The sequence below is a fragment of the Toxotes jaculatrix genome, chromosome 23 (assembly GCF_017976425.1).
Source record: "Toxotes jaculatrix isolate fToxJac2 chromosome 23, fToxJac2.pri, whole genome shotgun sequence".
NCBI classification, from domain to species: Eukaryota; Metazoa; Chordata; class Actinopteri; family Toxotidae; genus Toxotes; species Toxotes jaculatrix.
Genome location: NC_054416.1, coordinates 11,340,033 through 11,351,954, shown reverse-complemented (window position 1 = coordinate 11,351,954; position 11,922 = coordinate 11,340,033). Strand labels below are relative to the sequence as shown.

General features: G+C 39.6%; 1 protein-coding gene and 1 long non-coding RNA gene across 2 annotated transcripts; both read right to left on the bottom strand.

The window, feature by feature from the left end:
- Positions 1–1,867: 1,867 nt before the first annotated feature.
- Positions 1,868–6,904, bottom strand: LOC121177503 (up-regulator of cell proliferation-like). The gene has a single exon (XM_041031828.1). It carries the CDS (start codon positions 6,902–6,904, stop codon positions 2,384–2,386), a length of 4,521 nt encoding a protein of 1,506 aa, XP_040887762.1. The 3' UTR covers positions 1,868–2,383.
- A 30-nt stretch (positions 6,905–6,934) lies between these two features.
- On the bottom strand, positions 6,935–10,314 carry LOC121176801. The gene is made up of 4 exons (XR_005893071.1): positions 10,267–10,314; positions 8,527–8,587; positions 7,938–7,986; positions 6,935–7,065 (listed from the first exon to the last, which is right to left on the bottom strand). It is a non-coding gene; the product is annotated as an uncharacterized LOC121176801 (long non-coding RNA).
- Between the last annotated feature and the right edge of the window lie 1,608 nt (positions 10,315–11,922).

Sequence of the window (11,922 nt, the reverse complement as noted above, 5' to 3'; positions counted from 1 at the left end):
TTTTTGTTTCAACCAATCAAGAGCACACAGTTTGACCAATCAACTGTCTGAAGCCTGAGATCAGTTGATTAAATGAGTAAAGTCTGGTGTGCTGCTGCTTGGTTGGAACAAAAACCTGCAGCCACACAGACACCTCTGCTGTCAGGTTTTATTCAGGCCCAGGTACGTCTGAAACATGAACTGAACATCCTGTGTCAGGTCAGTGATGCACTGAGCACCACATTAACACCCAACGATGGTAAGCATCCACAAATACTGACAAATCACATGTTTAAATACTGAGCTTTACCTGACATCACCACACCTACAGACGGGTGAGAAGTTAAAGGAAAACACCTGAATAAATGAGTGGAGAAACATAACCAATGCAGATGCTTCCACACAGGTGCACTACATGGTACAATGAAGCAGCTAACATCCACTCAATGCCTCCATCCATGAGGGACGAGGGGTCAGTGACTGGTTTGATGAGTATGAAAATGATGTGAATCGTATGCTGTGGTCTTTGCAGTCAGCAGATCTCAACCCAGCTGAACAAATATGGCAGCTGTTGGACTGACGTGTTTGTCACCTGTCTGCACTGCAGAGTCTGTCACCCTGCTCAACTCACCCAGGCAGTTATGTAACCCCACCTTTTTGACCCTTTTCCCTCCAAACCACCAGAACAAAGAAAGAACCAGTGTAAGTTGACTTTCTAATCTTACCTGTTATTTTATATAGTTATCATTTCATGTATATGAATGTTTCATGGCTTTCTGAATATATATTTCGATTGCATTGCATTAGATTCCTGTATTTTATACCCTGAAAATGATTGAAATGCCAAGATGGTGGATACATAAATGAAGTTGAAGTAATTTCAACCTAATTTACTTCATTTATTCAACTCTTTCTTTACATTTTAATTTGATATGTAATTTTATTTATTCTGAGCTTCATGTATTGTGATTTCTCCTTTCAGGTGTAGAAAAACTCATCCATCCATTTTTCCACCTGACGATCTGAAAGTGTGACAAATAACTTCCACTTTCAGATTCTGGCTCCTGTGTTGAAATGTGCACTCCACATCAGATGTTCAGATGTTTAAAAAATGATTTAAAAACAGTTAAAGGTGATAATGTTTCTGTTTACTGTATGCTGTGATTGTGATCTGGGAAACACTGAAGACATTCACAGCCAGACTGAATATTTAGTTTCTTTATTGAATCAGTGAACAGAATGAATGATGTTAATTCCTTTAGAAGTGTTAGAATTTGGCACCAGATACTTTGGCACCACTTTGTCACATAAACTACATGTTAGACATACAGACTGATCTTTTACTGTTTTGAAGGTTTCAATATTTTGCAGCAGATATTTCACAGAAGCAACAACAAATGTTTAAACATTTGCTAAACAAGTTTCTGCTCCATTATGATAATACCACATACACACTGAGTAATATTTTAAAAAGAAATAAAACCATACATGTAGATATTTGATATCAGATAATTCACAGAAACAAAAACAATGTTGCCGTCACATATTTCCAGTAGTAGTAGATGAGTAAGAAAATCACATAATATGCTCAACTAAAAGAAACAGAAAAGAAAAAAGTTGTCATTTATACACTACGTTAGACATACAGACGGATCTTTTACTACAATGAAAATTTTTATATTTCTGATCAAACGTTTAGCAAAAACAAAAAAGACAAATTTTTATATTCTGATTTAGAAAAAAAAAGACTAAATATATAAACTAATAATATACTAAACAAGTTTCTCTTCAATTATAATACCACATACACATAGTAATATTTTAAAAAGACATAAAACCATATATGTAGATATTTGATGTCAGATACTTCACAGAAACAAAAACAGTAACAGATTGCATATCACATTTAATTTGATAAAAGAAAAACATTTCTCTGACACTTTGTTGCTCTGATTATCTGCGTACATCATTTCAGTGTCAATATAATGACGTTCATCTGTCTCACAAAATCATCAAATCAAATGTAGATTTAACTTGGCATGTTTCTTACATGTGATCCTAGCATGTACATGCACTCAGAGTATCATGAAGCATTTAAACGTGCGCTCATCATCAACATACAGCTAACGCTGATTATTTTTATTAAACACATTACATCTCAAACAAAGGTGAGCACTAATGACAGTTTCTCTCATAGTTTCCTATTGTAAGTCACAGTGGTAAAATACAGTATCTCTGCTCTAAATATCATCATCCTTGTTATCTTGTCAACAGCATGTTACTCTTTGTGATTTTCTTCTATGGCAAATAAAACAAGTAAGATCAAAATATCCTTGAGAAGATAATGAATGAATCAGTGTAATGAGGAGAACGTGCACCTCTGTACCACAGAGCATGTCGTCTCTCACTTGATGCTAAATGACTCTTTGAGACTCTCTTTTGCCTTTTCATCGTCGATTCCTTCCCAGGATTCAGGAATATCAGCAGGCTGTGCTTTAAATGCTTCTGCAAACTCCCTGTTGAACCTTGTCAGTATATATTTCCAGTAGTCTGATGCCTGAAGGCTTATGTCTGGAGGAATTTTCCAGTCTGGGAAAATTTCAGTGTAACGTTTGTAGGGGTGCCATTCATAGTTTGTAGCATGACAGCGAAAACTGGTGTCACTGATCACAGAAGACGAGCAAATGTCAGTGACAAGTTTTTTTGTGTTTTGCCACTTATATCCACCCAGACCCTCTGGTCGATGCAGTGAAGCCCAGTGCTCAGTATGGGCTTTTCCTCCTGCCTCACAGGGCACTGCACAGAACGGACACTGTTTACCACATCCAATCACTCTGGTGAAAAGCTCGTTCTGGGGATTCACATGGAGATTTTTTAGTTTCATCTGGATGTTTGTTGTTTTAAACTTCTCCCTAAGAGCTGCTGCCATCTCCTTCACACACTCTGTGAACCAGTGTGCAAACTGTTCCTGGTTTGCATTGTTCAGGATCATGAAAGCACCAAGAGCATCCTGGGAAATGACAAGTTTATCTCCAAGTTCCTGACAGACATGTTCAACAAATGTTTTCAAGTTTCCGCTGTTTTTCATTTTGGCCTTGTTTATTGCGCAGTTTATGCTGTTGATGCTTGACTGGAGATGTTGATCCTCAAACTCAAATGTCTTAGATCCATTTGAGAAGTGAGCCACTGTTTGGTCCAGAATCCACGTTTTTACATATTCCTCATATGATCTAATATAACTCAAATACTTTGGAAATTCATCCTTTGAAAGCAGATCCAGTAAAACTGAATACTGGAAAAACATTCTTGTGCTGAATTCCTGTCTTGTCATCATTTCTCCAACGATATCAGGACCCAGGCGACGGTTGACAAAGTCTTCAACTGCAGGCTTCAAGCATCGGTCTGTGAATTCTTTTGCTTTCTTCTGGCACTGGTCTCGTTCACAGAACACATCTTTAAAATCAGCACGAAACTTTTCTTTGTTTTCAGTCAGACATCTGTAAGGATCATTCACATGTAGGAAATCTTCGTGTATTTTCTGAAACTGTCTGCCTGCAAATCCACAGATGTGCTGTTTCAGAGAAACTTCGAACTCGATGTCTGTCTTAACATCCTGATTGTTTTGCAGCCTTTCATCAATGTAGTGTAGGATCTCCTCGATGTAGGTGTCATGGTAGTTGTTCTGTCGTTCTGTTTTTTCTGTCACAAACTGTGTGCAACTAGCAATGATGTTGTCAGCCATGTTTTGTACAGATTTTACGTGATCTTCAATGTTGAAAAGCTTGCTCACAGTGTGTGTGAATTGTTTGAGGCGTCCTTTAGCTGTATACTTGAAAGGCACCTGTCCACAATCTTTCAGGCTTTGTTGGCTCAGCAGTTCACATGCAAGACTCCCCTTATGTGACACGTTTTCTCTCAGGTGGAAGGACACACTGCTGAAGACATCTGTTGGTTGTTGTTTAGAAATAGACAATTTTTTCACTGTTTCATTCCACATCTTATCAAATTCTCTGTCCAGTTCTTCATTTCTCATCTGGACATTCTTCTTCCGACATTCATCAATCAGTGCACACGCTGCTTTTTCAATTTCTTTTGTGTGATTTTCCTTGATTCGTTCGAGTTCTGTCATTCCCTGTTTGATTTCAGCTGCTGCTCTGAGCTGATTGAGTACAGAGCTCTCCGTCTCTCGACGAAGGCTCTTTGCACTATTGGCAAAGTCCTCTTTGTATCCTTCAACCAGATAGACATGACCCTCTGTTTGCTTGAAGTACTGTGTCAGATTGTCAAGAAGTGTCTCCTCCCATTTAGTCAGCTCTGTGCAGGCTTCACTTTTCAAACATGTGACAAGTTCTGTCATGTCAGCATTTTCAGGTTTCGCAGCAACTGTACCAAAATTTGAAATTCTTGTTTCAGCATTGGTAACCCATCTGAACATGTCTTTTTTGAATTCCCATTCCCATTTGTTGAATTCTGTGCAGAGCCTCATGTATGCATCAGCCACCAGACTGTTTCTGAAGCTGAAGATGAAGTTTTCATGCTTTACTGCATTCCACAGGCTTGACATCCACTCTTTAAACTCCAAGATGTCATTAGCAGATGACTCAGATTTTCCCAGTAGTTGGATGATGTTTTTCTTGAACTCATATACAGCTTCACTGTACCCTGCATTGACTGGTGCCATTGGTGGGTTTCCATTCCAGAGTCCAGGAATGTACCAGTTCCCAGTGTCTGGACTGTACTCCATCACATCAGTGAAGCTCTTGTTCTCCTCTTTCTTTTCCATTTTGGCTGCTGCCTGCGTCATCTCATTTAACTGCTGCAAGAGCAGTGTCCTGTCTCTTAAGTTCTTCTCATGAGCTGAAACATCCGACACGTTCTGGTGAACAAACTGACATTTAGGCTTTTTGCCCACCTCTTTCATCCTGAGAAAAGCATGCACAACTATCTGTAGGATGTCCTTCATTTCTGTTGAATTCTCCATTGCAATATTGATGATGGTGATATCACTCAGCCCCACAACAAGTGTTGCAAGTTCATTGTCATGCTCATGGCTATCATCCAGTTGTGCAAGCTCAGGTGACTTTAAGCCCTCAGTGTCAATGATCACCATGAAGTCACAGTTGAGAACCTTTCTGACGTCTTCATTGATCCTGATCAGCAACATAAAAGCACCTCGAGTGCATCGACCACTGCTGACTGCAAACTGCACTCCAAACATGGTGTTAAGGAGAGTGGACTTTCCTGTGCTCTGAACTCCAAGAACTGTGACCACCAGTATCTTGCTCTTTGGAGACACCAAGTCACTGAGCTGAGACAGAACGTCACTCACCCATCTGAGAGGTATGTTGGATGCATCTCCATCTACAAGCTCAAGGGGAAATCCATCAAGCAACAATCCTGCACACAGTCTGGGCAGATGCTGTAACTGTTGACGTGATGGGTGTGTCTCTGGAAGGTAAACTGAGGCTTCATAGATTTGACCCATTTCACGGAAGAAGTGTTCAGTTCCCAATGAGCCGTTGGAAAGTTCTCTGTCAATGTCTTTGATCTTTTCTTTGTTCTCAGAATTCTTGCATTTTTCTTTGTACTGCTCCCTGAGGCCAGACAGTTTTTCTCGGGACAGGTTATCGAGGTTGATTCGCATCCATTTCAGGAAATAACACCTCTCTATCCCTGGGCTTGATATTGCATTGATGAAGCATGTCATTGCATTTGATATGTCATAAGAGTTCTGTTTGCTCCGAAGGTTTTCTTTCTGTTTCTGAAGATCACTTTTGTATTCTTCTATGTTTTCAGATGCAACTTTTTGAAGCCGAAATTCTTCCTTCTCTAAGCTCGTTAGTTCCTTCCATATTTGGCCTTGCAGGGGAAGCTGAGCTTCTTTAAATTGAAAGGTGTTTCGAATTTCTACAGTAATTTCATTTGCATTTGTCTTGGCAGTCTGGCACTCTGGACAGTCCTCATCAACCAGGATTCCCAGGTCATGGGCAATGTCCGCCATCTGTTCGATGCGCATCTTCATCCTTGGGTTCTCAACCACCTCCTTCACTGTCTTCCTCAAACTTTTGACAAAATCTGCATCATTTGTGTGCTTAGTCTTCAAAATAATGTTGCTTTTAGTCAAGCCCAACTTGGTTGCTTCCTTTGTTAGAGTATCCAAACTGAAGGTCTTGCTCTGATGGTTACCCACCAAGAAGATCTGTGCCTTCTGGTGCTGGTTGGTCAGTAGTCTGCACCCAGAGTTTAGATGGTCAAAGAACACAAAAACTGCTGCAGATGTTTGACACAAGAAAGAAAATTGTGTTTCAAATGAAGCAATGTCCCCACGAAGGTTAGCTATAGCTACTGGCTCACTGAAAATGTCCATGTTTTTGTTTCCACAAGGGAGGTACCAGGTAATTTCAGTCAGTCCATCAGATATTTTTCTGGGACTGTCGCCACCCTCCATGTTGTGGTGAACAAAAGTGTCATGGTACTGCTCAGAATTGCTCAGAAGCTTATTGAGAATCTCTGACTTGGACAAAGAGCACTCACCCAGTCTCACAAAAGAGATCATTGGAAGTTCAGAGAGGACAATTCTGTCTTCAATAAAGCCCTTTGACTGTGAGAGTGACTGAGGTCTGTACTTTTTAACAATGTCTCTCATGGCCCAAAGCATGAGTGTGCACTGCTGTGTGTCACAATTAGGAAGCAGCAGAGGCACAGAGAACTGACACATAGACATTTTCAGTGCTATTTCCTGCTGTACAAAAGCATCAGAACACAGAAAGAGAGCAGTGATTATGTCGAGGGGGTTTAGAATGTCATCTGAGTTTGGACTGTTGAGCAGACTCTTAAGATCTAACTCTGTATCCTCTGACAGATCACCATGGTTTGAGTCACATTCTGATGTCCATTTCACATTCCTGGCTGTCACATTAACCATCATTAGTTTCTTCAGAAAATACCATGGAAGATCTGAGTTACACCTGGCAGGTTCATCAGTGATGGTCTTCTCATCGATCTGAAGTATTTTGCTCAGGGACAGCTTCTCTGTGTAGTGCTGCTCCAAGCCCAGATCCTCCAGTAAGTTCTCCAGGTATGTCTCTGTGGACATGAAAACAATATATATATATATATATATATATATATATATATATATATATATATATATATATATATATATATATATATATATATATATATGTTTGTATATGTGTATATATGTATATAATAGTAATTGATTATGTGAGAATTTTCCTTTCCTCCTTTCCGTGTTACTGAGTGTGTGATCACTAGCAGTGTGATAGAAGTTTATTTTTTCAGTTATAAAACAACAGAATGTGGAGGTAGAAAGGGGCGGGTGTCTGGCAACAACAGAGAATAGAGTATAGAAAGGAGGCGATCTGTGGCCTGCCAAGTGTCTCAGCAGAGACCACACAACCTGCTCCTTCTGGTGCTCATAATTAGATGGCAGCCCAAAGAGGGACCCTGGTAACCTGTTCCTATCTCTGCCAACAACCAGATTAAATTGTACGTTCATAAGGCTGATGAATTATGGAATTTAACTTTATTTACTGAGGTAATTGTGTAGGTGATAGGTGTGTAATTCAGTTTTATATATATAGCTCTTTGCACAATCAAAATTGTCTCAAGGTGTGTTACAGAGACCCTGAGCTTGATTTGTTAACTCTTCCAGTGCGTCTGTGTGAGAGGCAGAAACTGGGGCTGCAGTCTGCCAGTGTTCTGCTTTTCATCCTTGGTGTGGTCACTGTTACTATGGTCAAAGGGCAACACAGACCTTTTTGCATACAGAGTCTTGCATATTTTAAGTCATTCACTTAGGTCAGCTTGATTTTTCTATTTTTACACTGAGGTCTGTGTTTGTAACCATTGACAGAGTCAGTGCATCTGCAATTTTGGAAGGACTTGTGACTTTTTGCTTCATTTTTTAATGAGTATGTTTTTCCTCTGCTTACTTGTGTGTGTCGATGTTACTTCAGGTGTGTTTATACTTTCATTCTTCTTCTCTCCTGAAGCCTCAGAGGAGGTTTGCATCTCTGGCCCCGGGATCGTTGCCTCTTGCACAATTTTTCGCTCCTTGCAATGAGTCAGAATGTAGCTCTGCACTTCACCAGCAGGGGTCTCCAAATGCTGAGACACTTTCTCGCTGCTGACTTCATAGACTGTCATCAGCACAGGAGGGCAGGGAACAGTGGAAATAACAATAATAATGTTGATAATGATGATTTTATTTAAAACTACACATCATTTAGTGTCTGTCTGTGAACAATTGATTGCATAAAACTGACCTTTACCACTTGCATCAGTCTGACTGTCACCCTTGCAGTAAAGCCATGGAGTTGATGTAGGTTCCTCTGCTTCCTCACAGTGAAGCTCAACAAATGAGTTTTCACCACTCACTCTCTTAATAAATGAGAAAAATAGACATTTGCAAATGTGATAAATCAATTTATAATCCCACTCACATTATGTATACACATACAGTATTTCCACTGCATTTTGATTTTTATTTATCCTTCTGAGATGTGTAAACAAGCTGTTTACCTCCATTGTGGGTTCACTCTGTCATCCCACACTTGGTCCAGATTGTTCAAACAGCTTCTCACTGAAAGTAATGACAGACAAGGATTGATCAATTAAGTACAATAAATATTCCACAAAGTTGTCCAGTGCAGTTATAATACAGCTCCAGTTTAGAGAAACATTCTGCAGGTACAAAAGAAATTAGATGATGTGACACATTACATGATGCATTTATTGTTCATTCCTCTTTTCAAAGGGCAGAAAGAAAGAACGAGCAACAGTTTCCAGCCACTGTGAGCAGAACTGCAGCTTCTCTGCCTGGCTGTGGTGCCTGAAGCCACAGCTTCTCTCCTGTTTTAAACTATGTGTTACCGCCAGAATAACGGCAACAGAAGCAAAACTCCACCCCCACATTACATGAATGCTTTTTTCAAATACGAAACAGCCACATCCTGCCAAGTTAACTCAGGAAATGAGCCGTTAAACCAAACATGAGCATCAATCACAAACGGCTCCTCTCCACCGTTATCAAGCAGTGTTCTATACTCAGAAAAATACATTTGTTTGGGGATCCTCTTAGTGAAAACCTGAGAATTTCTAATTCTTCTAACAAAGACATGAGAGGTAGAAGAAACACCTGCCACTCTCAGCTGAGCTTGGTTCAGGTCCATCGTACTTCACAGTAATATCCAACAAGAATAAAAATTAAAATAAAATCGATTTGTATATAGAGAACTACAGTCACTGCTACAGTGATGAAAGAGTTTTCTTTTGCTTCTCTGACAAAATTCATGAATGTATTATGAAGTATGTGTTACACTTCCTGGGTCTGCTGATATACCATAAGTAATGAATATGAATAACAACATCAACTCATCTGTCAATAAAAGTAAAAATACTGAAAACAGTAAAACTGCAGAAATGCTGCATTCTTCCATCCATGAGCTTTTTAAGTTATGCAGTGTTCATAGGTAAAGTATTTGTCCTGTTACTGTAGAGAAAGCACCAGACTGACCGAATGCTGTTCACACCCCTCCTTTTATTCTGCAGAAATCAATTTCTGTTTAGCCCAGATAATTCAGATTGATAAAGGTCACCTCACCCTGACCCTAACCCTAACCGTAACCCGGCTCAGTACATTAAGATGCTTTTAATTTTGTGTTGCAGAATTACAACAGTTAGCTTTTATTCTGCAGGGTGAAACCACTTTTACTTTTGGTTCAGTGATCACTTGGTTTCCCAGAAATCAGGATTTCTACTTAAAGTAGATCAGATAATTCAACTTGATAAAAGTCACCTCAGACGGCTCAGTGCATTAAGATGCTTTCTCTGTTATATTGTTAGCAAATCAGTGAAGCCACAGAAATCACATAGTGTTCATTCCACATTTTCACAATAAAATTAAACATCAAGTTAAAATCAGGGTTCAAGTTTCACACTGACCTTTCATTAAAACTTGATCTTTGTCACATATACACAAACACATTTTACCCGGATCTAAGTGAGCAATGTGTTTGTGTGTTGGAAAGAGGATGTGCATAAACTATTACATGTGTGGCAGCTCAGACATTATTTCTCTCTTTAAAGTCCATCCTTCAACTTTATTTGAAGGATGGACTGAAGCTGTAATTTCTGACTGATGAGAGGTAGACACAGGTTGAAGATGAAAAAACAACTAATTTATTTAGACAAACCATAATGTTAACTCATCTGTCAATAAAAATAAAAACACTGAAAACAGTAAAGCATTTAGTAACCCACCTTTGCAGAAGAGAGTTTACCCACTGAAATACTGCATTCTTCTATCCAGGTGTTTTTTTAAGTTACGTGGTGTTTGTAGGTAAAGTATTTGTCCTGTTGCTGTAGAGAAAGCACCACAGTGCCCCAATGCTGTTCACACCCCTCCTTTTATTCTGCAGAGTGAAGCCACTTTCACTTTTGGTTCAGTGATCACATTGTTTCCCAGAAAACAGGACTTCTACTTAAAGTAGATCAGATAATTCAACTTGATAAAAGTCACCTCAGGCAGCTCAGTGCATTAAAATGCTTTCTTCATTGTATTGTTACCAAATCAGTGAAGCCACAGAAATCACATAGTGTTCATTCCACATTTTCACCATAAAATTACCATCATCAAGTTAAAATCAGGGTTCAAGTTTCACACTGACCTTTCATTAAAACTTGATCATTGTCACATATACACAGACACATTTTACCAGGATCTAAGTGAGCAGTGTGTGTGTGTGTGTGTGTGTGTGTGTGTGTGTGTGTGTGTGTGTGTGTGTGTGTGTGATGTGCATAAACCATTACATGTGTTTAACAAAACCATAATCTTAACTCAAAGTAAATGAAAAATACAGTGAGCTGTCAGTACAGTCAGTGGTGAGGGTGTGTGTGTGTGTGTGTGTGTGGATGAGTGAGGTGTGTGATGATAGGCAGTGGTGTTGAATGGCATAGGTCAAACAAAGATGTGCAGGACAGAAGAGCTCTCATTTCTAAGACACTTCTTCTTTGTAGTTCCTGTAAGGCAGAGGTGTCCAAACTGTCCCACAAAGGACCGTGTGGCTGCAGGTTTTTGTTCCAGCCAATCAAGAGCACACAGTTTGACCAATCAACTGTCTGAAGCCTGAGATCAGTTGATTAAATGAGTAAAGTCTGGTGTGCTGCTGTTTGGTTGGAACAAAAACCTGCAGCCACACAGACACCTCTGCTGTCAGGTTTTATTCAGGCCCAGGTACGTCTGAAACATGAACTGAACATCCTGTGTCAGGTCAGTGATGCACTGAGCACCACATTAACACCCAACGATGGTAAGCATCCACAAATACTGACAAATCACATGTTTAAATACCGAGCTTTACCTGAGATCACCACACCTACAGACGGGTGAGAAGTTAAAGGAAAACACCTGAATAAATGAGTGGAGAAACATAACCAATGCAGATGCTTCCACACAGGTGCACTACATGGTACAATGAAGCAGCTAACATCCACTCAATGCCTCCATCCATGAGGGACGAGGGGTCAGTGACTGGTTTGATGAGTATGAAAATGATGTGAATCATATGCTGTGGTCTTTGCAGTCAGCAGATCTCAACCCAGCTAAACAAATATGGCAGCTGTTGGACTGACGTGTTTGTCACCTGTCTGCACTGCAGAGTCTGTCACCCTGCTCAACTCACCCAGGCAGTTATGTAACCCCACCTTTTTGACCCTTTTCCCTCCAAACCACCAGAACAAAGAAAGAACCAGTGTAAGTTGACTTTCTAATCTTACCTGTTATTTTATATAGTTATCATTTTATGTATATGAATGTTTCATGACTTTTTTAAATGTTTATTGGTATTGTTTATTGCATTAGATTCCTGTGTTTTATACCCTGAAGATAATGGAAATGGCAAGATGGTGGATACATGA

Coding starts and splice junctions, on each gene's coding strand:
- LOC121177503 (XM_041031828.1), bottom strand. CDS start 6,904: ATGGTTAATGTGACAGCCAGGAATGTGAAATGGACATCAGAATGTGAC.